General features: G+C 40.2%; 1 protein-coding gene across 1 annotated transcript; it reads right to left on the bottom strand.

Moving 5' to 3' along the window:
* Positions 1–8,089: 8,089 nt before the first annotated feature.
* LOC134548541 (uncharacterized) lies at positions 8,090–14,432 on the bottom strand. The gene is made up of 2 exons (XM_063393444.1): positions 12,994–14,432; positions 8,090–9,614 (listed from the first exon to the last, which is right to left on the bottom strand). Exon 2 carries the CDS (start codon positions 9,581–9,583, stop codon positions 8,090–8,092), a length of 1,494 nt encoding a protein of 497 aa, XP_063249514.1. The 5' UTR covers positions 9,584–9,614; positions 12,994–14,432.
* Positions 14,433–24,506: the final 10,074 nt, after the last annotated feature.

Raw genomic sequence — 24,506 nt, 5'->3', positions numbered from 1 at the left:
TATTAATTCTGGTAAAATACTCTATATAATCCTAAATCTAATAATTATGCACTTATATGTTTAAACTATGCCTCCATTTCATCATGTTCCCAATTTAATGTACTTAATTTGAAAGAACATTGACATCAAGGTCACACATTCACTTCTATAAATCACGTATATTTGCTATGCTACCTGAAGTGCAAGCTTTAGGAAATTCAGTTTACACATTTAAATTAACAACAAATTGAAGCTAATCAAAATTAATTATTCTATGTGGTGTATTTTTTTTTTGTTACGATAGAAAAATACCATCATTCTTTAAACTTCCCTGTGTTCTACTTTTAGTTTTCTGTCTTATGAATTAACAACTAACAGATGCCTTAGATATATTCCTGAACAAAGAATACATTTCACTACTGTTCTCTAGGTAATTTTACTTCCAAATACATTTTTAATAAGTATTGATACATTTAAATAATTTTTGGTGTGAGAGATCCTGCCAGAATTTGTTTCTTTCCATAACCAGAGTTTAAAAAGAGAAGTAACTGAGCTTCTAAACATAAAACATTTGATTTAATACTAATAATTCTAAATGAATTAACTTTATAGAGTTTTTCATGTTAAAGCTGGGATTTAAATTGATATAAATTCATAATAGATGAATCTTGCATCCTATTTCTTTGTTGTTGTTTAAGTACACTTTTTTCCCCTGATCTTATTTCTACTGCTAACTGACAAGAGAATCAAAAGTTAATGTCCAGAAATATGTTGTATATTTGACTATATGAAAGGGGAAAAAATGTATATGCAAATGAAGAGTCACATCAAGCTAGATATGTCTGCCAGATTCCAGAATGGTTGCAACCTTCACAAGAGGCAGCAAGAAAAAGAATATGATTTAGAGTGGACAAAAAACCCCACAAACACTTCATAATCTGTCAGGGGAGTACCATCAGTACAGCTGCTAAGCTTCAGTCATCCATCGGATCAATGCATCCTCCAGGCTCACTGACCAACACTGAAATGCATTTCTCTGTTCATCAGTTAATAGAGTCAAGATGACTATGTGTGTTTTTCAGCTATACTAGCAAGTACTGTGAGGCAGTAGGATATAACTGTCTCTGGAGTTAAATTGTTAGTGTGGTTCCTGGGATTATTTTAGTCCTGCGTAATTCACTGTCTTCAATAATAACCAGTTACAATGGAGCAGTTAGCAGAGACCAGAAGCAAAAATCCTAACCACAGCTATTCTGTCCCAAAGGAGAATACATTAACTGTGCAGTTATGGCTAAGCCTTATCATTTAGCATCTGAGTCAGAGGAATGTCCCTAGCACCAGTTAGCTTACTAGTATCAAAACAAATCAGAATTTCAAAAAGATATTGTCTGAGGAAAACATGAATAAAATATACTCCTACAAACTAGTAGAGTCATGAAAGAATCAAAATTCCTTATGATATATTGCATAATCTTTTTGAGGACCTGAAATAGAGCCCATTTTTTTAAATTTGTGCTTTCTGTTTCTTTTGTGTTACTATATTTCAGCAAGGTAGAATTAAAACATTTTTCAGGCATCAGCTTGATAGTTGTGATGTCTTTATTTTTAACCTTGTAATGAAAGTCACATTCATTTAAAGGTATCAGTGTTTACTACTTCTTTATCTTTTGCTGTGCTGACCTCTTTGAACCACCAAATAAAACTGCTTTTAGTTAGCTCCTTCTGATGATGTCCTGTTACTGCTTTATAGTTATGATACACCCCCAGAGTTACTAGCCAGTCTATCACTGGAGATAGGTCTCCTTTTTGGGGGGAGGAGTTTGGTTTGGTGTTTTCTTTGTTTTGTAGGATGGGGTGCTTTTGTTTGTTTGTTTGTTTATTTTGTGTTTAGTTTTGTTTGGTTTTGTTTGTTGGAGATTATTTGCACCTGGCATTTCATTTCCCAGTAACTGTTTTTTTATTCCTGCATGGAGCCAACTTGATAGGTAGATCAGCTCTTGGGAGTAAAAGAGAGAATACAGTTTAAGGAGTGCTATGGACAGAAACATGAGTGGAAAACAGGCTTACAGAGTTGCCAAGAATGAGAATATTTCCTTCTATTTGCAAAACTAGTGAAAAGAGAGGTGTAAATAGGACTCAAGAAGGATATGGCTTTATGATATTTCAAGATTTCTTATTCTTGTGCCTACATATTGTGGCAATTAGAAACTAAGACAGATCTAGGCAAGCATTAGTGTTTTGACAATATTTTCACAATGTGTGATACTTACTAAACACCTTAAACTGAAAATCAGGCTTAGTCCTACCATGCAAAATCTTGTCAGATACTCTATTTTATTTGTCATATTACTTCCTGTGCCATTCTCCCTTCCTTCTGCTTATATTTTGTTTTATGGCATATTACATATTCATACCACACCAAATCAGAGTTTAAACAATATTTATGCCAAATATCTTACTTATAGACTATGAAGCAACTTTGTGATTTTTGTAAGAGGTGATGTTGATTATGATGATAAATGTTGCAAATCGTTAATATACTGTTTTGTGTTATGCCTCACTTTTTCTGGCAGCTGAAATTTGTTCCTCTTTAGAACTTTTATGGAAGTTATTAAATGGGTCTATTTAATAGCCAAAATTAATCCATTTTGGTCAGTGGAATAACTAAATCTTCTGTTCCAGGGTACGAAAGATAAACACAGATTTATTTCTTCACTTAGAGACCTAAATATGTTTTCTAGATTAGTGGTAAAATAATTAACTGAAATAAAGTTTTCTTCTTTTTGAAATGTCATATTCTCTTTCTAACTGCAGCATGATAATCTTCAAAATATCAAAAAATACCAAAATAATGTTGGAAAAAGTACTTGAAAATCAATCTCATATTATTTCTGACTTCACAGAACTATTATGTTTAATGTATTTCACAGTGAGATTCTCTTAGCAATACATTTAAGTTCAGAAAACTTTAACTGTCTCGATAGCACCCTAGATACTTGTAGGTGTATGTGGGGATAGTCAGAGAGCTCAAAACTGTGAATCAGCTATCACTGATAAATTAAAACACTGAAGTTATAGGATCACACTAATCACCCAGGTCCAAATTTTGAACTCTTTATCATTCAGAGGACTAAAGGTTAAAATAGATATATTCATTTAGCTGCAAGTAAGCAATTTTTCTTTCAGCTGTAGCAACAATCCTCAATTCTATTTTCTTCATAAATCTGATATAAAGGCTGTGATATTGAAACACTTTTATATTGTATCATGATATGATAATTTAGGGCTATTTGTATATATAACAAAACCCCCAAAACTCCTGAATAGGGGGTTAGTATAATTCTTCCTGCCTTTCCCATTCCTCCACAACTCAAAAAGTAATATGAGAAGTGGAATATAAAATTGCTGAAGATGACAGAAATACAGAAGTCTCAGATAATCAGGCATTTGTTGCTTACATTACGAAATTTACATTGCAATATGAAAGGGTATTTTTCAGAAAATATCTATATATTTATTTAACGGAGCTTTAGAAGTCTAATACAATATCCTTTCTTGTCCACTTGTGGCCCATCTGTTACATGTTCAACTTAGAGTAGTTAAATGGTGAGGAGAGGACAGAGTTGCAAAGGCAAGGCATGATTTTGAAAAGGAATGTATGATCACTTATGATAAAAACAGCAGAGTTCAAGTATGGAGCAAAGGCCCTGAGACTTGACATGAAGAGGTCATTGTAGGCCTTGATGTTAGCATGTCCTGGGTGCACAATAAAAGTCAAATTAGAGAGGATCTATGTTGGATGAGCGGAAAAGAACTTGAGGCAATTGCTACAATCTATGAGTTCAAGGAGTTCACCGATCAAGGGGAGAAGTGATACAGAAAAGAAAGGGGGAATGGAAGGGTTGACTTTCAGAAGCTGCTGGATATTACAGTATGATTATATTGTTAGGAGAAGAAACAGGAGAAAGGACAGCAGGGCTCAAGAAGTCATGGAGTTGAAGTGGGAAGAAATGGAGTCGCAGGCAGGAGCAAGGGCCAAAAGATGGAAGGAGGATGTAAGTGGAGAGGTCACGTTGGATCACGTAGATCTTTGGTAGAAACTACAGAGGTAATATAGATAAAAGGGAGAATCAATTCTTTTATCTGCCATAACAAAAACTGTCCCACCTCCTCGTTTGGGCTGCATGCTAGCAAAGATTAAACATCAAAAAGAATGGCATTTGATTTGCATCCTTTTAATAGCCAGACTCTATGTAAATATAGTGATAAAAATAAGCTAAATCTTGTGGAAAAAAATTAAAAAATGCTTATAATCTGACAAAGCAGACCCATCTTTTCTGTAGTATTTGAATGAATTCATTTACGTTGGGAAATAGAGATGGAGGTAGAGAAAAAAGGAACAACAAAGAAGGCGAAAAGATAAGATTTCCATTCTAACTGAAGAAAATGTCATGATATTACAAATGTTTCATCAAAATAAGACTAGATTAATTTTCAAGTGTTCTTATAGTAATATAAAAGCTCATTTCTCCAGATAAATTCTTGTAAATAATATATTTCACCGATTCCTGTCAGAAGGTAATACCAAATGGGGAAACTAATGGTTAAAGCCAACAGTTATAGCAATTAAAGTATAGTGTGAATATTGATTCTGATGAGTGTTAGCTCGGGGAATAGTCCCAAAGAGTTCTAGATATTCAAGTGCTGGTTCTTTTTCATTCAAAATAGCACAGCTTTCTCAAGCTAAATAGTGTGATCAAACCCTTAGAGTCTCTGAAGTACACAAAAGCTCACAGAATTTAAAGTAGCATATACCCCATTCTGACACAAATCTGTATTATGGGAATATTATAAGAAATTAAATTTCTTTTTAACACAGTGTGTACACTTATAATGATAATGAATTTTATGATACCCATCAGAAAGTATATCTAAAGACTTTACTGTTTTCTATTCCCCACCAGAGTGCAGTTTATTGTGAACTCCAACATTTTTGTAAATTATTTGACAGAAATAAATTCCCTAGCAGATATTAAATAGTTTTGTGAAAATAATAAAGCTTTGCATTAAACAGAAATGTGGAAGAAATTGAATTCAAATAATACAGAATCATGTTAAGTCGTACTTTATTAGATGATGGTGTAAATATTTGCATCTGCAGTGATTGAATGTAGCATTAGAATACTTGTGTTATCTGTTTGCTTTCTTTAGCCTATGGAGATTTTGCTGCAGCAGTTCTGTTACATAAGGATCTCAATTTACACAATAAATAGATAACTACTTACAGTATCCTCTCACTGAAACAGCAATATCACTCCTCACAAAAGCTTCACATTTACCATGCCTATAGCATAGAAGGATTAAATGCTGCATTTTGCAATACTGAAGATGAAAAATCACTACTCTGTGGAAAGTAATGTTTAAATAATACCTTTTGTAAAGAATGGTGCTAGTGCATAACCATATGCATGCATCAAAATAAGTGCAACAAATAGATTTAGTTTGGTGCTAGTTGTGAAATTATATATAAATTTTCTCAATTTTTAAAATAAATAGAATTCAATTGTTACTGTCAGGATCTTCCTTCATATTTTTCTTTACAGATAATCTTGAGGGTAGGAATAGATAGACTTGAAAGAAGTGTTAGAATCCAAACCTAAGGGTACCAAAGCTCTTTTGATGAATTGCATGCCTTGTCACTTGAAAAAAGATCAAATTCTTCAAAAAGAGACAATATAAATCAATCCATGTCAGATTTTCAGAGAAATCAGGAAAAATAAAGAAGCAAGACAATTCTCTTCTCCACACTTTCTCTGAGGCACAGTAAGCTTTGTAAACATGACTGTAAAAATCCTCTGTAACTGAGCTTACCCACGTGTGCTTCCCTACGTGCAATAGAAACTGATGTGGTGCATTAAGAAATCATATGCTTGATTATCTATTACACACTTTCAATGAGATATATCCCCATACAAACCTATGGCTTCAGGAATGTTGATGAATGAAGAATGTGAGGTAAACTTCTGATCTCACTAGCACAGTTTTAAAACAACCCATTTAGGAGTCCTACAATTGCAATAAATCAATATTTCTGGCAACCGTTTGATTCCTCTTGAAGTGGATGATTAACAGAAGAACATTAATGAATGAGACTGTTTGCAGATGTTTTCTGGAATAGAAGTTCTCTTTCAAAGATGACTGTTTTTTTCAGAAACATCCTACATTTTTCTGAAAACCAAGAGGATTAAGATCAAAGCTGGCTAAAGCCATAGGCTTCAGATTTCCTGTTTCTGGTATCACCATGACAATTGAAAGAGCAGACCTCTACCACAAAAGCTCTGTGGACTAGAGAACTTAGGTTAAACTTTTGCTGCCCCAAATAAAAAACTTTCAAATATTTTCAATTTTCATATCATTAGTCTCCAATGAAAATTAAGGTCCTCATACAGACAGTATTAGGCTATCAATACTAGATATGCTTCTTGATGGCTTTCATATTTTTTTAACTGTTGAGAAAAAGCTCACTCTCTTACATCAACAATTAATAATGTTTAAACCATTGCTCTAAAATTAATAACAAAAACCTCAGCTTTGCCTCGTAGGGCTCACGGTGCCTTGTGCTTTTTTTCCTGCTGATCATGCTCTGTATTCTCCTCTGAGCCATCTGAGATTAAGCTCTATCATTCCTCAAACAGAGGGCCTACATGAGGATGAAAAGAATGAAACAATTCACTGTCATAACTTCAGCTTGCCAAGCGGATTTTGGCCTTTTTTGGCTAATATCCCTGCTGAGGTCAGTTATAACCACACATTCTGGCTTCTATCAGGAACAGTGTGGCTACCAGGCCTAGGGAAGGGAATCTTGCCCTGTACTTGGCAGGTCACACCTCGAGCACTGTGTGCAGCTCTGGACCCCTCAGTTCAGGAAGCACATTGAGGTACTGGAGGATGTCTAAAGATGTGCATGGAGTCCAGAGCACATGGCCTATGAGGAGCAGCTGAAGGAGCTGGGATTGTTTAGCCTGGAGAAAAGGAGGGTCAGTGGGAGCCTTGTTGCTTTCTGTAACTGCCTGAAAGGAGGTTGTAGCCAGATGGGGTTTGACCTCTTCCCTTAGGCAACCAGCAAGAGGACAAGAAGGCATAGCCTTGATGTGTGCCGGAAGAGGTTTAGCTTGGACATTAGGAATAATTTCTTCACAGAAAGTGTCGCGGTGCTTTAAAAGCCTGTTGCTTTCCGCCGGGCCAGCTCGTGCACCACGGCACAGTAAAGAAGGGTCAACCTGCAGCGGGCTGAGCAGGATTGATCCCTGTGGGTTCTTGTGCCACCAAGAGAGGTTCTCTCGTTCCTCTCCAGAGCTTTCCAAGCATGCAGAAGCTAGAAGAGAGGGTCCAGACGCAGCGAGAACAGGAACGGATTTATTAACACAACCAGGAACCAGACGATCTGAACCCAGAACAAAGCTGTGCAGCAACTTTTAAGGGACTAGAATAGGGGCGGGGAAAGGGGTGTCTCCTTACCTCTAGACAAATCAGATGCTATCTCTGGGGAGCACAGGGGAGGGGTTGAGGAACCGGGACCAATCAGGAGGAGTTGGGAGGAACAACTCAAGGCGGGAAAGGGGATTGACAGTTAACTGAGGTGCTAAACATAGAACAGGCTGTAGGTAACTCAGCAGGGAGTCTGAATATCAATTAGGGAGGAGGGGGTACAGAAAAGGGGAAATACAGGGAACTAAACCTGTACAAACGTGATATAATTAAACCTTAATACAACCTTCTTACTAACATTTCCACATGTCTATTTTCCACCCACAATAGTAAACCACTCTAAAATCCTTTTCTACTTCCCCTATCTCAGTTTCCTCCCTCCTTAATCCTTCTATCAGCGCCCTCAGCTACAACTCCAAATAACCTTTCAAGAATCTTCTCCTTCGTCTGTCCACCATCCATCTTGGCACGAACTCTCTAGATCACTTACTAAGTCCTTCATATAGTCTCTGTCTTAACTTTCCTCAAACAAGGTTCATAAAAGGTCCAACACAGCTCATAATCACAAACGCACACCACCACATCTCCCCCTTTCTTTTTTAAATAAAATGCAGCAGTTTTTTCATCTCCAAAGTCTGGTGTGCTGAGGATCCATCCGGATTTCTGATCTCGGATAAGCTTCCACAAACCAAGGCTGCTGAGTAGGCCATCTCTCTCTCGGCAAGCTTTGAACTTCTTCCACAGCAATTTCGAGTTCAGCTGCCAGGTCATCTTCATCAGCAGGGCCTTCCTCAGCATCCTCAAATTCTTCTGTTATCTCAACCCGGTGGACCTCAGTCTTTTTGGGAGACATGGAGGTGGAAATCAAATTTAACATCATCCTCCTGATGATCCCGAACCCTAATATTGAAACTAGAACAATGAACACAATTAAAAGAATTGTCTTAACAACCGAAGTGGCCCACCCAGATACACCCCAGCCCTTAAACAAATTGCTGATCCAGTCTCCTGTTTCTTGACGGATCTGTCCCACCATATCTTCTAGCCGCTTGATTGCCTCTCGCGTTCCCTTGGCTCTCGATGTTAAGTTGAAACAGCACAAGCCATCGAATTCCTCACAGGAGTGCCCATGCAAGAGCAAGAGGTAGTCGATGGCTGCGCGATTCTGAAGAGTTGCCTGCCTTGTTATTTCCTCATCTCTCAGGAGGTTGGATAGGGCCCTAGAAGTTAAACGGGATTGTTTTGCTACCCAACACTCCAAATGGCCTAATTCTCCGAGGGCTTTCGCAATCGCGACCCACGGTGCAAAAACCGTGATTGCGACTCCTTTAGATCGACTCCAATGAATAATTTCTTCGTCGCAATCGTCCGCCAATTTTTTAAGAGAGTAGTCTTCTCTCTTCCTTCTAGAGTGTACCAATTGGTGTGCACCATTTGTAGAATTTTGCTTAACCCAATCTAAAATTTGCGTTTTGTTGGGTGAGAACAATCCGAGGGTCCCAAAGGTGCTCGGGCCTCCGGAGAGGTGAGAGGGGATGCCTGCCCATGCGTGGTCTCCACAGATCAAAAATGTTCCCTTGGGGAGGTGGCGGGGATGGGCAAGGACTTGAGCGGACTTTGGGTAGGGAGCTGGAGGGTAACTAAAAGACACAGCGTTGCACCAATGGGTATTAAAATGGGCTTTGGAGGAAACAAAATGACGGTGGTGACGCTGAACATGGTCGTTACGAATATGAAAACAAGATGCTGCTTTAGCAGAGCCTAGGAGCTCAAGCTCCTGGGGCTCATTTTCTAATTTCGGGAGGCTCTTAAAATAATTGTACCACGCAATGATGTAGCGGTCGTGCTTTAGGTCATACTCCATTTTTGCAGCTTCTTGTCTGAGTTTTTGAGCATAACCTAAAAGCATTTTGGGCATTTCTCGGTCTTTAAACGGGATCCCCACAAGGCAGGATGCCAAGGGATTGGAGGCACTCGTTTGGCTCAGACAAATGTGGTCCTGGCCGAGCGACTTGGCCAGGACGGCCCACACGTTCTCCTGGGGCTGGGGGACGATCCAGGCTTGATTCAGCACGAGGAGACTGGCAAGTATGATGATGTCGGAGATGACTTTCATGGTTGGGGTGGTTGGGTTGACCTGTAACAAACTTTATAAAAACAACTCATCAGTACAACATAATTCCGACTGAAAGGGCATTTCTTTCCACTGAGAATCCTCTTTCTCATCTGGGTCGCTGGGACTCCGCCGCTTTCGGCGGAGGGCTGCTGACGTGACTTGTGGTTTTTCATTGTCTCCTTTTCTAACCTTCCCCTCAATGTATGGCTTTACCCACTTTGAGGGGATCCACTTTGGCCCAGCATCAGTGAGGACGCAGGCGTACCCGCGCCCCCACGTCAAAAGCCTCCGTGGCCCCTCTACTTTCCCAGTCTCTGGTGTCTTGACTACAACCCACGGGGTCCGTTCTTCGATGGTCCAATCCTTACTGCCGTTGAAATGCCTGACTACTGGCGGATTAGGGTGCTCAAACGAGCAATTTAAAAAATTTATCACATACAAAGCTCTCGCCAATCTAATTGCCGGATTTTCCGCCTTGAGGACTGGCCTTTGTTGTGAGAGAACCCTCTTGATGTTTTGGTGGGTTCTCTCCACGATTGCCTGACCCGTGGGGGAGTAAGGGATGCCAGTTTTATGACTCACTCCCCATCGCTGCAGGAAAGCTTCAAATTCCTTGGAGGTGTACGCTGGCCCATTATCTGTTTTAACCTCCTTGGGGATGCCCATGAAAGAGAAGGCCTGAATGAGGTGTTGAATCGCATGAGAGGCCTTCTCCCCTGCGTGGGCAGAGGCATAGGTCGCACCCGAGAAAGTATCCACTGACACGTGCACATACCGGAGCTTTCCAAATTGGGCTATATGTGTAACGTCTGTCTGCCAAATTTCGCAGCTCCCCAAGCCGCGAGGATTGACTCCGGCGTGCAGTGTTGGCACACAGTGGGACTGGCAGGAGGGGCACGCTGCCACAATCGCTTTCGCCTGCTGACGTGTGATATGAAATCGCCGCACCAATCCTGGGGCGTTTTGGTGAAAGAGGGCATGGCTGAGCTGTGCCTGATTAAACACATCCGGCAGTGGGGCTTCCGTTGCTGGGGCAGCTAGAGCGTCTGCTCTCTTGTTGCCCTCAGCAACGAATCCCGGCAAATCAGTGTGTGACCTCGTGTGCATCACATAATAAGGTTGCTCTCGGTGGGACACCAATTTAATCAATTTCGAGAGCTGCTCATAGAGCTTTTCGTTAGAGACCTGCTGTAGGATTGCCTGATCTGCCCTGGATACTACCCCCGCGACATACGCGGAGTCGGTCACAATATTTATGGGTCCGGGGAACCTCTCAAACGCCCTGACGACTGCGGCCAACTCAGCAACTTGAGGTGATCCCTCAACGATCTCAACATCAGCGTCCCACTGCTGAGTTTCGGGGTCCTCCCAGGTCATTACTGACTTGTGGGAACCCCCGGACGCGTCCGTGAAAACGGTCAGAGCTTTGAGAGGAACTGGGCTCCGGACATTCTTCAGAGCCAATTTAAAATCTATATCCGCATTGAATAATTTGTGGGCCGGCTTATGAATCGAAATTTGGCCCGTAAAAGAATCCAAGGCGAATTGTAATGCTTCATTTGTCTGAAGCAGGTTCTCTAACATTGGTTTAGTTAATTGGCCCGATGTCAATTTTATAGGAATGTGAATGAACACGAAATCACAACCGGCCAATTCGCAGACGCGGGACCGCGCCTTGCGAATCAACTCAGCCATCACCTCTTGCGGCTTCGTCAATCTCTTGGGCCGTTGATGGCTGAGAAAGACCCATTCTATGATGAGAAGTGGATCTCCTCTGCCCTGGCCCTTGGCGTGTGATGTCTTGTGTGAGTCCCACTGAAAAATGACCCCGTACAAGTGTGGTAACTTGCCCAGTATGATGAACCGAAAAGGTAAGTTAGGGTCATAACGGTGTGCCTGGCGCGATGTTAACGCCTCTTGTACTTTCTCGAGTGCCTCCTTTGCCTCTGTGGTAAGCGCCCTAGGAGAACACAGCTCCTCTCCCCCTTTCAATAAATTGAAAAGGGGTGCTAGGTCTTCTGTCGAGAGACCCAGCCAGGGCCTTATCCAATTCAATTCCCCGCAGAGACGATGGGCATCCGCAAGGGTCCGGACTGATGTCCGGATTTCCAATTTTTGGGGGACAATTGTCCTTCTCCCGATCTCAAGGCCCAGGTACTTCCAAGGGGGCATCCGTTGAATCTTCTCTTCTTGAAGCTCGAACCCTGCAGTGACTAACAAATCTGTTACTTGGGTGAGCAATCGTTCAAGTTCATGGGTTGTCGGAGCACAAATGAGGATATCATCCATGTAGTGATGGATGATACCCCCCTCCGCGGCTGCGCGCACTGGGTGCAGCAAGGAAGAGACATACAACTGGCACATCACTGGGGAGTTCTTCATCCCTTGGGGAAGAACCCTCCAGTGATATCTCTTCCTCGGGGCCTCTCTGTTGATCGTGGGAACAGAGAAGGCAAAACGCGGCGCGTCATCCGGATGGAGGGGAATTTGAAAGAAACAGTCTTTGATGTCAATGACCGCCAATTGCCAATTTCGGGGGAGCATGGAGGGGGACGGCATCCCTGGTTGAAGAGACCCCATATCCTCAATGACTTCATTAATTTTGCGAAGGTCGTGGAGGAGGCGCCAACGTCTTTTGTCACTCTTTTGAATGACAAAAACGGGCGAGTTCCAGGGGGAGTTAGTTTCCACTAAGTTCCCCTTCTGGAGCTGCTCCGCCACGAGCTCCTCGAGCGCCTTTAATTTGTTTTTTGGTAGCGGCCACTGATCGATCCAAACCGGAGAATCCGTTTTCCAATTGAGTTTGAGGATCGGGCGCTCCTCAGTGACCGCCAGGCAAAAACCCTGTGGAGGGTCGGGTATGCTAATTGTGACCCCCCACTGTTGCATGAGGTCTCGTCCAAGCAGGGGCTGCTCATACTTGCAAACAAAAGGGCGTACATAAGCCAATTGCCCTTTTGGCCCCGTAAATTTGACCATGCTCTTTGACCTTTTCGCCGATTGGAAACCCCCAACTCCAGAAATATTCGCGGGCGCGTCCTCCAAAGCCCAATGTGACGGCCATTCCCGAGTGGGAATGATCGTCACATCTGCACCCGTGTCAAACAACAGTCCTTTATCAATCGACTCATCCCCTAACGACATTGTGCACGGTATAATGGGTTTCTGGGTTGTGACTCTGTGCACCGTGCACACTGTGATGTTCCCCCTTTCTTCCGGGTAACCTTCATATAAGTTGGGGTCTGTGATTTGAATGGCCTGTGCCATTACCTGTCCTGCTGGAAAAAATGTCGGGGGGTGAGTCGAGCGCAGCCAAATCCTGATTCCCCTGAGACCAGCCTCGATGATCCCGGGGAATACCTCGATCTCATGCGGAGTCAGCTTGCAGTCTCCGACTACCATGAACTTACCTTGTGGTTTCAACGGCCAATCCGTTAAGTCAGTCAATTCAACGTCAGTAATTTTCCAGGCCTCGTTTGTCAGGTGGATCGAGTGGACCAATCGAAGCCTAAAAGGGTTAAAAAAGGAGACAGTTGTCACATCCGGTGCATTCTCCCCCCTTTCGGAGTGAGGGACAAACCAGTTGGTGTTCGTCAGCAAATCCCATTGACCCCTAAAAACGGCTGCTGCGTGATGTTTCTGACCCGCCCCGTTGGGGTCTTCGCGCCGGGCGGGCCCGCACTCCCCTCCTAGTTTTTTTGATTTGGCCCAGACGCCTCTTGCTGATTCTTTGCGTGCGCCAACGCATTGTGTGGACAGTCTTTGACGAAGTGCCCTCTGTCACCGCAAATCAGACACCTCATCTCTTTAAAGGATGTTTTGGGCGTCAATGACTTCCGGAAAGGCGGTCGCTGCTGCATGCCGGTCTCAGCGACGTGCACCTTCTTCTGTGCTGGTTTGCAGGTGGGAGGTGTTTGCTGCTGAATGAACGGAACCTTTTGCTGGCAAACCTGCAACATGGTCTGGAGCGTCCTAGGTGGTTCTGGGGGGAGACTTAAAATTGCCTGACGGCACACATTATTAGAGTTAACAAATACCATTTCCTCTAATATCCTTCTCCTGGCCCCCCCATCTTTCACTTGAATCTCCAGAGCCCGTGAGAGCTTATCAACAAAATCGACAAAAGGCTCTTCCTCCCCCTGTTTGATGTTAGTGAATGGCGGAAGAGGGGCACGCGGCTGGAGTGTAAAGAAGGCTTTGCATGCGAGTTCTTTTAATTTTGAAAGGGCCGATTCCGGGATCAAAGCTGCTTGAACCTGTGGGGACTGGTAAGGTCCTTCTCCCCCCAGCAACTCGATAGAGAGGGGATTTCCCTCTTCATCTATTGCTGGGAGTGGCCAATGAGGCAACTCTTCCTGCAGTGCTTGCTTAAATGCTGCAAGCCATAATTCAAATTCGGCATTTGTCATTAAACACAAAAATATCTGTTTTAAATCCGCAGGAAGGGTTGTCGCATTGGCCAAATCTGCCTGGAGGAGGCCGCGGAAATAGGGACTCTCCCTGCCAAATTCGCTGTGCGCTTTGCATAGATCTCTAATTAAGTTTTGATTAAACGGTTGCCAATTAGGTTTGGTGTCACCCCCGCGAGTCCTGCGGTAAGTAACTGGCGCAGCTGTTAGGCACATTTCCGCATTTTCTCCGCTATTGTCTTCCGGTCCTCCAGCGTGGGAACCGGAAGAGGTAGCGTGGGAAAATTTACTAAAAGATGGCTTCCTTCCTGGGCGGGGAGAAGGGCTTGACTCCGCCCCTGAGGCGGGCCAACCAGAGGGAGTGGGAGGAGCAGCTCCGTGGGAAGGGGGAGGGACATAAGAAAAATCCGAGGGAGGAGACACAGGGTAAGTGGGAGGGATTTGGGGAGGAGCAATAGGTGGTACCGGAGGAGGGGCAAAGGGGTTGGTCATGGGAGGGACCCACGTGAAAAAGGGGTTGGACTGGTAAGAAGGGGCAGGGTCAATGAAGGGGTTGAGCTTAGGGGGAGGGGGACGAGGAGGAGGAGTAGGGGAACGGCGCGAACAGCCGCCATTTTGTGAGCTGTCGGCGCCATTTTGTGGCACCTCTGGCTCACACAGACTAAATCGAACACGAGGTTTCAAACTGGGAGAACGGGGGATAGGACAGCATCTGCGAGCTGCTTGTCCAGGGCAGCCCGCAGAATCCTCAGCAGTCCGGACAAGACTGCTGAGGCTAGGGGTTCGGGAATTCTGAAGTGAGCCCGAGCTGGCAGACTTGAAGTCTGCGGCTCGCTTCAGAATTCCCTTTCTGGGGATAGAGGGACTGGGACTAGGGGTGCGGGAAACTGGGGTCGAAGGGCGAGGTGGCTTTTTCTGAGCTTCAAAATTTTCTGCAATATTTTTAAGTTTCACAATTAAAAACATAAAATTTGGGGGGTCTTTTAACTCCGAATCTATTGCTTTTCTTTCCACTGCAGCCCAAAATCGTGGATTTTTCACCATCTCTTCTGAGGTGTTACTATATGTTAGAAAAAGCCACCTTACCAATCGCTTTAAAACTGCTTTTTTAAACGGAACCTTATTTTCTACTAACACTTTAACACAAAAATAATAAACTCCCTTCTGTGTGGTAGAGAGCGCGGCACCCATTGCGCAGATTGAATTTACCACACCTTCCTAAGGTTCGAAAAACGAAAGACAAACTGAGATACAACCAACCGCGACTTAAACGCTGCCCCCCAATGCGCTCTCTAGCACCACAAACCCTGACAGCGCGCGGCTTTTGCCCCCAATACACACCTTTTCCCTGCTTGCCAGGGAACCACAGAACAAAACAAACGCGAACAGAAAAAACTAAAGAACCACCTGAGCACGACCAAACAACTGAGGACCCGGACAAAAGCGTCCGTCCCTCAGCCCCCGCGCGGGTATCCAAATGAGCCTCTCCCTGTGGTCAGGGGAGAAAGCAAAATCCGTGCCCCCGATGGCGAGTGCCTACCTTAAACCTTAGGGAAGCTTCTGCCCTCCGAAGACCTCACCGAGAGCGCGTCCGACGAGGCTGTCTCCGGACTCCACGAGGAGCGCTGCCCGAGGGCCTGCTCCAACTCGTGGCAAGGGGGCTGCCCAAGATCCAGTTCAAGGCGTCCGCGCCTGGTGCGGATGCCTCCAATCCGAGCGAGGTCCAACCGAGAGGAGATTAATGAACTCCGGAGAGTCCAAAAACCTCCTCCTGATGCCCCACGTTGGGCGCCACCCTATGTCGCGGTGCTTTAAAAGCCTGTTGCTTTCCGCCGGGCCAGCTCGTGCACCACGGCACAGTAAAGAAGGGTCAACCTGCAGCGGGCTGAGCAGGATTGATCCCTGTGGGTTCTTGTGCCACCAAGAGAGGTTCTCTCGTTCCTCTCCAGAGCTTTCCAAGCATGCAGAAGCTAGAAGAGAGGGTCCAGACGCAGCGAGAACAGGAACGGATTTATTAACACAACCAGGAACCAGACGATCTGAACCCAGAACAAAGCTGTGCAGCAACTTTTAAGGGACTAGAATAGGGGCGGGGAAAGGGGTGTCTCCTTACCTCTAGACAAATCAGATGCTATCTCTGGGGAGCACAGGGGAGGGGTTGAGGAACCGGGACCAATCAGGAGGAGTTGGGAGGAACAACTCAAGGCGGGAAAGGGGATTGACAGTTAACTGAGGTGCTAAACATAGAACAGGCTGTAGGTAACTCAGCAGGGAGTCTGAATATCAATTAGGGAGGAGGGGGTACAGAAAAGGGGAAATACAGGGAACTAAACCTGTACAAACGTGATATAATTAAACCTTAATACAACCTTCTTACTAACATTTCCACATGTCTATTTTCCACCCACAATAGTAAACCACTCTAAAATCCTTTTCTACTTCCCCTATCTCAGTTTCCTCCCTCCTTAATCCTTCTATCAGCGCCCTCAGCTACAACTCCAAATAACCTTTCAAGAATCTTCTCCTTCGTCTGTCCACCATCCATCTTGGCACGAACTCTCTAGATCACTTACTAAGTCCTTCATATAGTCTCTGTCTTAACTTTCCTCAAACAAGGTTCATAAAAGGTCCAACACAGCTCATAATCACAAACGCACACCACCACATCAAAGGGTGAGTAGATATTGCAATGGGCTGCCCAGGGAGGTGGTGGAGTCACTGTCCCTGGAGGTGTTTATGGAAAGATTGGATGCAGCACTTAGTGCTCTGGTCTGGTTGACAAGGTGGTGTTTGGTCATAGGTAAGACTCAATAATCTCAGAGGTGTTTCCAGCCTAGTTGAGTCTGTGATTCCTTTTCAAGTTCAACCATTGGGCTCTTGTTACTGTATAAACCCTCGCAGGTGTCAGCAACAGGTCGCATCTTTTTCTCATGCAGGGAAGAAGTTTGAAATTCCAATTAATAACAGAATTGTTTAATATTTAAGGAAGGTCAATAAAATTTGCAGCATCTCTCTCTTTCCACTTGGCTACAGATTTCGGGGACAGAAATATTACATTCCAATTGTGGTTATCTAAGTAGTAAAATCTCTAGTGATGTATTCTTGACAAACTGTCTAGTGACTCAGATATCATGGGCAGTTGTGTTGTGCAAGTGCTAGGCTAAAATCCTCTCATGGCATAGGAAAGGGTGTCTGCAAATTCCCTAGTATGCAGTTTGAGTGTCATTCCATGATAAATGAACCATACCATGAATTCTTGTCTACTGTGTTTTTTATACTGTAGAAAAGGTAGGTTCTCTCAATTGCATCATTTCATTAATTTGAGAAAACAGTGACCAGAGAAATAAATAGCCTCGGAAATATCTTTAAGAATAGAAATGTGAGATAGACAACCAAGGAGAAGGAAAGGAAATGCTAAAGGCATACAATAACCTGGTAGCAAATTAGTTTATTTTGTCTGTAGACAATAAAATTCAAATAATGTGGGGAAAGCAAGATTAAAAGGGAAAAATGCAAACAAAAGGATTTAATTAAATTTTTTAATAATGAAAAAAACAGTTAAAGATAACAAAAATAGTTCACTTTTGGGCTCCTCACTACCAGAAAGAGATTGACATGCAGGACTGTGTCCAGAGAACAGCAACAAAGCTGGTAAAGAGTCTGGAGTACAAGCCCAGGATCATCATTCTTTTTATATTCTTTAATTTATAAGACTAATTATGAAACACTCTATTGTTCTTTCTCTGAGTTTATTTGGCTTGTAGTTAAGCATTCCCTCTGATAAATGCTCACTTACCTAAAGTCATGGATCTTTCATCATCTCTTCTGATGTTCAACTGTGAGCTATATGTGTAATTAAAATTTAATAAATGGCTGACTGTTGCCTTTGCCTTCCTGTCTTTTCATTATGTTGTTGAAGATGTGCTTATGTCCTAAATCATGATTCAGTTCAATACTGCTTCCATTTATTTATATGCATTATTATATATATATATATATATAAAATAAACATGCCTCACTTCCTGAAAAAACAAGTGATAAAATATAAGTCTGCAGGCATGGAGTTTTTTCATATTCCCTCTATTAAGATAAGGTTTAATAGCTTTGAAGACCTGTTAGGACTCCAATAGAATGTGTTTTTTGTTTGCTTTTGATTTTGGTTTTTGGGGTTTTTGTATATATTCTCTTCCCTTTATATTTATATGCTGTTTCTAAGAAAAGTGTATCCTACCATCCCTGATAGGAAGTCATTAATGTATAAAAAAAGACTTCATACTTTGCTTTAAATCTTTCTTTCAAGTAATAGTTGAACACAGCCTTTTTTACCTAATGCCACTGAGTCCTTGTCTTGTATTGAGTCTTTGTCTGGTGTAATAATTGTAAAATTAATTGCTAGGCACAATTACATAGTCATAGATCTAACCACAGATTTGACAAGGAAACTGGAAATATTGCTGAAAATTCACTCTAATCCCTAGTGTAGAAGTAACACTTGGTGTTTTCATTTCTTTTTTTTTTCATTTCTTTTTTTTCCAACAATAATTTGGGCAACGTGTTTGTGTCCATGCTTGTGCGGAGCAGGAATAAGCAATTTGTCAACTATTATAATTGTTTCAATTGTAAGTGGAAAATATCTAAAATAAAACTTCCTAGTTTTAAGTAAAGCAAAAAGAAGAAGAGTATCATTGAAAAACACCCACTGCCTTAGATTATTCAAGTTAGGCATTTCAAATGAAGATACATTTTCATGTTTCTGCAACAGACACCTTCAAGTGTTTTATTTTCATGGTGATTTCTATGAGGTAAATGTAACTGAAATGAATCTCAGGCACTATCAGATAGTCTTGGAAGTATTTTGGGAATCTTGCATTAAAATAAAAAACCAAAAACCACAAAGCAGAGACAAAGTGTGTTTGGCCTGAAAACTTATCTTGGTCTGTGAATACAATAGGCTGTCTTCTTTCACTACACTATATAGAATGATTAAAAGCTAATCATAGTGTGCCACAGGAGGCAAACCAGCTTTTTCTGAGACTTTTTACTGAACACAGTCCTAATATCAAAAATAAGCAATACATTTTAAGCAGTTTTGCAATGCTCTTACTTCCTTTTGATTTTTTTTTCTTCTTATTTAATTTCCATGTACCAGTTTGCTCCCTTGTCCGTACTCACAATTTATTAGCAATGAATAAATTTTGCTGCCTCTTCTAATCTGTAAAAACTAAGCCAAAATTCTAACTGAAAAATTGATTTGAATATATTGTGAATTCTTGCTTCATACTCAGTACATGAAATACAAAATGACAGATTTTAATGATTCAATTTACAATTAATTTAATCTGAATTAACAGCTGCATACAAGTTTATTATCATAACATTATTACTCTGGTTAGTACATGATTCTATGCAGTTAACCTCATCACATTTTTATAACTTACATATATACACAGAATTTTTCAAGTTTCATCTTTAAGTGAAATTTAACCTAAAAATCCTAAATGGTTCTGCTTATGGAATGTCCATCAGGGAGGGCAAGGGGACATTCTATCAGGGATAGTTTGGTGCACTGTGTAAAATTAAACAAACAAAAAAGACAAAAAAAAGGTAAGGAGAAGAGTAAATGGTTTTATTTGAATGTATGTATTTGAATACATATTTTAAAATGTATCTCTAACCATTTAAGTTTTTTAATGGAGTGGAAACAAAAACTATCAAGTCAAATGTTTATTCTCCCCACTTAATTAAAATGTTTATCTATCTAATTAATAAAGAGAGTGTAATAATTATGTGCAATACATGTCAAAAACATAGCTATTATTATTTATCAAGTGGAAAAGACCTATGCACTATTTATTTGTTGTGCTTAATACTTCTTTGCTTTTTATTCCCAGAAGATCACCTCTGAGATCGGTTAGGCGTTTGGAACTGCCGTGCATTCAAGCATACAAAGAATAATAGGTTTGATGTCACATCATGTATTTTCCCAGTGTTCAATTATGTGGCACAAACCAAATCACTATTATATAGTTTATTAAAAAAAAAGAAGAAAACAATTAAAAACGCTCATGAAGATGGGTTTGCAGTCTATTTAAAGCATTCATAGTATGCTGAAAAAATACAATAATGATTATAGGGAAAAAAGAAACATCTTCTAATGGTGTGTTATTTAGAAAGTATAAATAGTTTGGGTTTTTTTTAATGTCAGAAATAAACATGTTAGTTTGAGTCAAAAAGTAAGGGATAGATTGAATTACAGAACTTTGGATGACATGGACTTTTGCTGATTATTTTGTAGTGAGCCAAATGCCTGTTCACCACTTTACAGATGAAGGTCATGTATCAAAAGAAGACACAAATTCTATTAATTAGAAGAAAATGTAGTCTCTATCATGCTATTTTAAAATGATATTTGGCATAAGAAGAGAGTAGTGCATGCTTGTTGGAGTAGAATTGATTGTCATCAGCAATGGGCTTTAGCAAAAGCCTTTTGAGAGATCAGAAAAGTGTAATATTCCTCAGTTTTGTGAATAACAAGAAAACTCAGGAATAACTGTAACAGTTGTAATAACTACTTTTCTGTTATAAGTATTATAAATATTTTAAATATATAAAGTTTTTTTACTATATAAATGGATACTAAAATATAAATATATGGATATAGAAGAATATTATGTACATGTATATAATATAAAAATGCTGTGTACAAACATATACAAAATCAATCCTCTAGAGAAATATCTACAGTCCATTTTGCCTCATATTTTCTCTATAAAGGTAGTTGCCCTTTTAAACAATCTACCTAGCAGTTTCCTGAATCCTAAATCCTTAAATTATAAACTGCTGCATAAATATTAATAAATAATAGTTGTAGATTATTAATAGTATTTTCTCTTTTCAATTGTTAAAGGGAAATATTTCAGGTATGTAATTTATATGAGTGTTGCAAATTTGTCAGTATTATTGGTGTTTTCTTAAAATTATGGGTTGGTTGTATACTGGAGAAAAAAACTGATTCAGTTCATAATGTTTTCCTTAGCAGAGGCTAAAAAGAATGCAATTCTCTTACCCTTCAGAAAGACTATAATAGCCAGTTTTTGGATTGCTGAGTTCTTAGAAAAGTGGTTTAAACTTTGTTGTACACATTACTCTTTTCAAAGAGGTCCAATTTGGATATGAGATTTACTCCATTGAACCCATTTACATTATCTATTATTTTTTTTCTATTATTATCTCGCAGAATGCCCAAACCAGCATTTTCTTCCAGTCTACTGTTGGTATTATCATCAGTTTAATAATTTTCTCACAATCTATTCAATTTTGTTGGCAGTTAGAAATACAGTTTTTCTCTCTTTTCTCTCTTTTCAGTTTTGAGGAATGCATTTTCACACAGCCTCTATGTATAAAATTCTAGTTCCAAAGTCAGGGAATAATAATATAACCAGCAAAAGGTTTGTACTTATTAGGTATCTTTTTTATGTTGCTCCAAAGTCTGATGGCTGGAGATATGAATATAATAGTTTGCTACTAAAAATAAAACAAAAAAGTCAAACATCCCTCTCCACATCAACCTGGGAGTGGGATTAATCTATGCTAATTTCAGTAATAAGTAAGTTCAGTATGTATTCTTAGGTAAATACCAATCATCCTTCAACAGCCAATGGTGTTACACACCAGAAATATAAAATACACTCAGAATTAATAACTCGTGGCAAACCTTTCCCTTCTGCACTGGTTTTACAGATATCCTGCAGCTGCCTGAATATCTGTGTCTAGTATCACTTGACATACATGAAGGCGTTACAGATTTCTGCAGAAGATCATTAGATATCTATTAGACCACTGGATGCCTCTTGTTCTGGTGGCCAAGGGAAAGCAAGGGGCTTCTGGAAACCAAATGATGTACCTCATCATAACAAAAATTACACGGTGTAAACTTTGTGTACACCACTGAATCCTTTGGTTGGATTCTATTGGATGTACTTGAGACCTAAATGTCATAGCTGAAATTTGGTGGGATGAATTCCATAACTGGAGTGTGGCTATCTATGGCTACAGACTGTTTAGAAGGGACAGGGGAAGAAGGAGGGAGGGAGAGGTTGCCCTCTACATCAGGAGGTGGATACAGTGTGAAGAGACCTGGAGGTAGTACTTGATTTTGTTTCAGACATTGCAGACGTTGCTCTGGAAGACAGTGCCACCCCGACCTTCAGAACAGCTAACATAAATCTGGATATATCTACCCTTATCTTTAAAGCCATAACTTACACATGGAATATGCAAAGTGTTTTGGTATAGTCTATTAAGTAGGACTGGTAGTGGAAGTGAAATGCTGTGTGTTACAGTCATTACCATTGCATTACCTCTGATGGGTAGCATTATCAGAATTCTACTTTCTTAACTACAATATCTCCCACTAATGTATGTTATAAAGTTCTATTTCAGAGTTCCTGGCAATGGTAGGGAATTTCTCAGAACTTCTCTTTTTAAGAACATGAGAAGCATTTTTAACTAGAGTTTTAGACTGAGCAATTAAAAGTTACACTAAAAAATTAACAATGATACATGAAATATAGTACAAAGAATAAAAAAGAACCCAGAGCTCAGAGTCACATATTTTCTATTCACTTAGGGTAACAAGTAATTTTCCCTTGATTTAAACAAATAGTCAATATCTGAATTAAAAAAAATATAATGAAAGAAAATAGAACAGAGGTATGGACAATATTTTTCTGTTACAGCAAAGAGTATTTTCTATTCCTCTACAAATACAAAACTCTTTTTCATGACTGAATCAGTCTGTTACAAATATGCATCTGAACAAAACGTTCCTTTGCATATTTTTAACAGAAGCTATTAATTTCTAAAAGAGTAAGTGTAACAAAATAACAACATAATTTTCTTGGTACTCCACAATATTCTCCAATATTGTTCATGCCTCTAAATAAAAAAGACAGGTTAGCAATGATGATTTAAAATTACATATTTTTTCTAACTTTGCCTTCACATTGACTCAGTGGTGAAGAGATTTTCCCTCTTATTTTCTCTGCCATGACAAGCCAGGGGTCTCCTGTCAGATAAAGCAACAACGAGAGTAATGCTGACTGACAGAAAACACTGTGGCAGTCTCAGAAAATTGTAATTATGCTTTACATTTAAATACCAGAAGAAAAAAAATCCTAAACCACTGCACTGGATTTTTGGCTTGCGGGCCAGTTTTCATTCACAGAAAAGCAAAATTGTAAAAGATGTCAAAATCTAAAAGGCTCTTCATAACTATAGGTAATCCACAATAAAAAACAACAATAAAAAAAATCAAACACATTTTTAGTATGATTCCCCTGAAATTCTTTCTTCTTCAACAGAAGTGTACAATGAACTGTGTCACCATACAATTAGACAGTCTCTAACTAGCATACCTCTTCCCAATCTTTTTTTTAATAGCCTCAAGTGTGTCCTCAAAATGATGTTTCCTAAAAGGTACAGAGTTTTTTCAAATTATTTTATGACACTATTACTTGAAAATAATTTACAAAAATATTTACCTGGGAAAAAAATGGTTTGGGATTAGTCTGTGTTAGTGCAAGCCTAAATTTGTTTCTTACTATATAATAACCCCAAGTTTTGGTCCAAAAGAGTGTTATTAATATCATCATAAAAGTTTAGCACAAGTATATTTACAGCATTATTGGATCTTTTGCATAAACAGAAGCAGGGAGGGGAATCCCAACTAATCAAAACCCCATAATATTTATGAGATATTAAGTATTAAAGGTAACACCCTTGTTTCAGCTGTTATTTGTCAGCATTAATAGCTATATTATTAATTTGCTCAAATGCATGTTCTGTGCACTCATTCTTTGAAATATGACTGAAGTAATTATTATTCAGAAAAATCTTAGAATGTGTAACATATCAAAATAATAGCTAGACAGTAATGAAAATTGGAAGGTTGAAATGAACTTGGTGGTTGCTTGCATCTGCAATAGGCCTGCTCCATAGATGTGCTTCAAAGGTCTTGCTGAAGAGACCAAATGTAAACATTTACCAGTAAAGCACTAATAATCTGTACATATGTGCATGTTCTGAAGGGTTAATCCAACTTTTACTGGAGGAGCTCACTTTAAGAATTTCCATGTCAGTATTTTACATCTAGTGGAGAAAACAATGTAACTTGATAAGGTTCACTGAAAAGACAACTAAAAGGTGCAGTATCTTTGAAGACCTGTAATCTAGACTGCAGTTTGTTCAATTTATAGAACCCCCCTTAACTGACATGATCTAGTATATTCAGACTAGAAAGAACACTTGTGTCAAAAATGAGTGGTTTGTCTGCTTAAGGAAATATCATAAAATATATTGTCAAAAGGAGATTTAATATGAATTTGTGGAAATACAGCTTTACATAGATTGATTTCAAGGTTCACTCTACTTATTACACACATTAAAGCAGATAAAGGAAGATCAATTTAGAAGGAATTTCAAATGATTTACACAAATATCCTGAATGCAAAAGG

This window comes from Prinia subflava, chromosome 3, assembly GCF_021018805.1.
Source record: "Prinia subflava isolate CZ2003 ecotype Zambia chromosome 3, Cam_Psub_1.2, whole genome shotgun sequence".
Lineage (NCBI taxonomy): Eukaryota > Metazoa > Chordata > Aves > Passeriformes > Cisticolidae > Prinia > Prinia subflava.
Note: the sequence above shows the minus strand (reverse complement) of the source record. Positions and strands in the feature narration are given on the sequence as shown.

Excerpts from the sequence above, each read along its gene's own strand:
- LOC134548541 (XM_063393444.1), bottom strand. The coding sequence starts at position 9,583 with ATGAAAGTCATCTCCGACATCATCATACTTGCCAGTCTCCTCGTGCTG.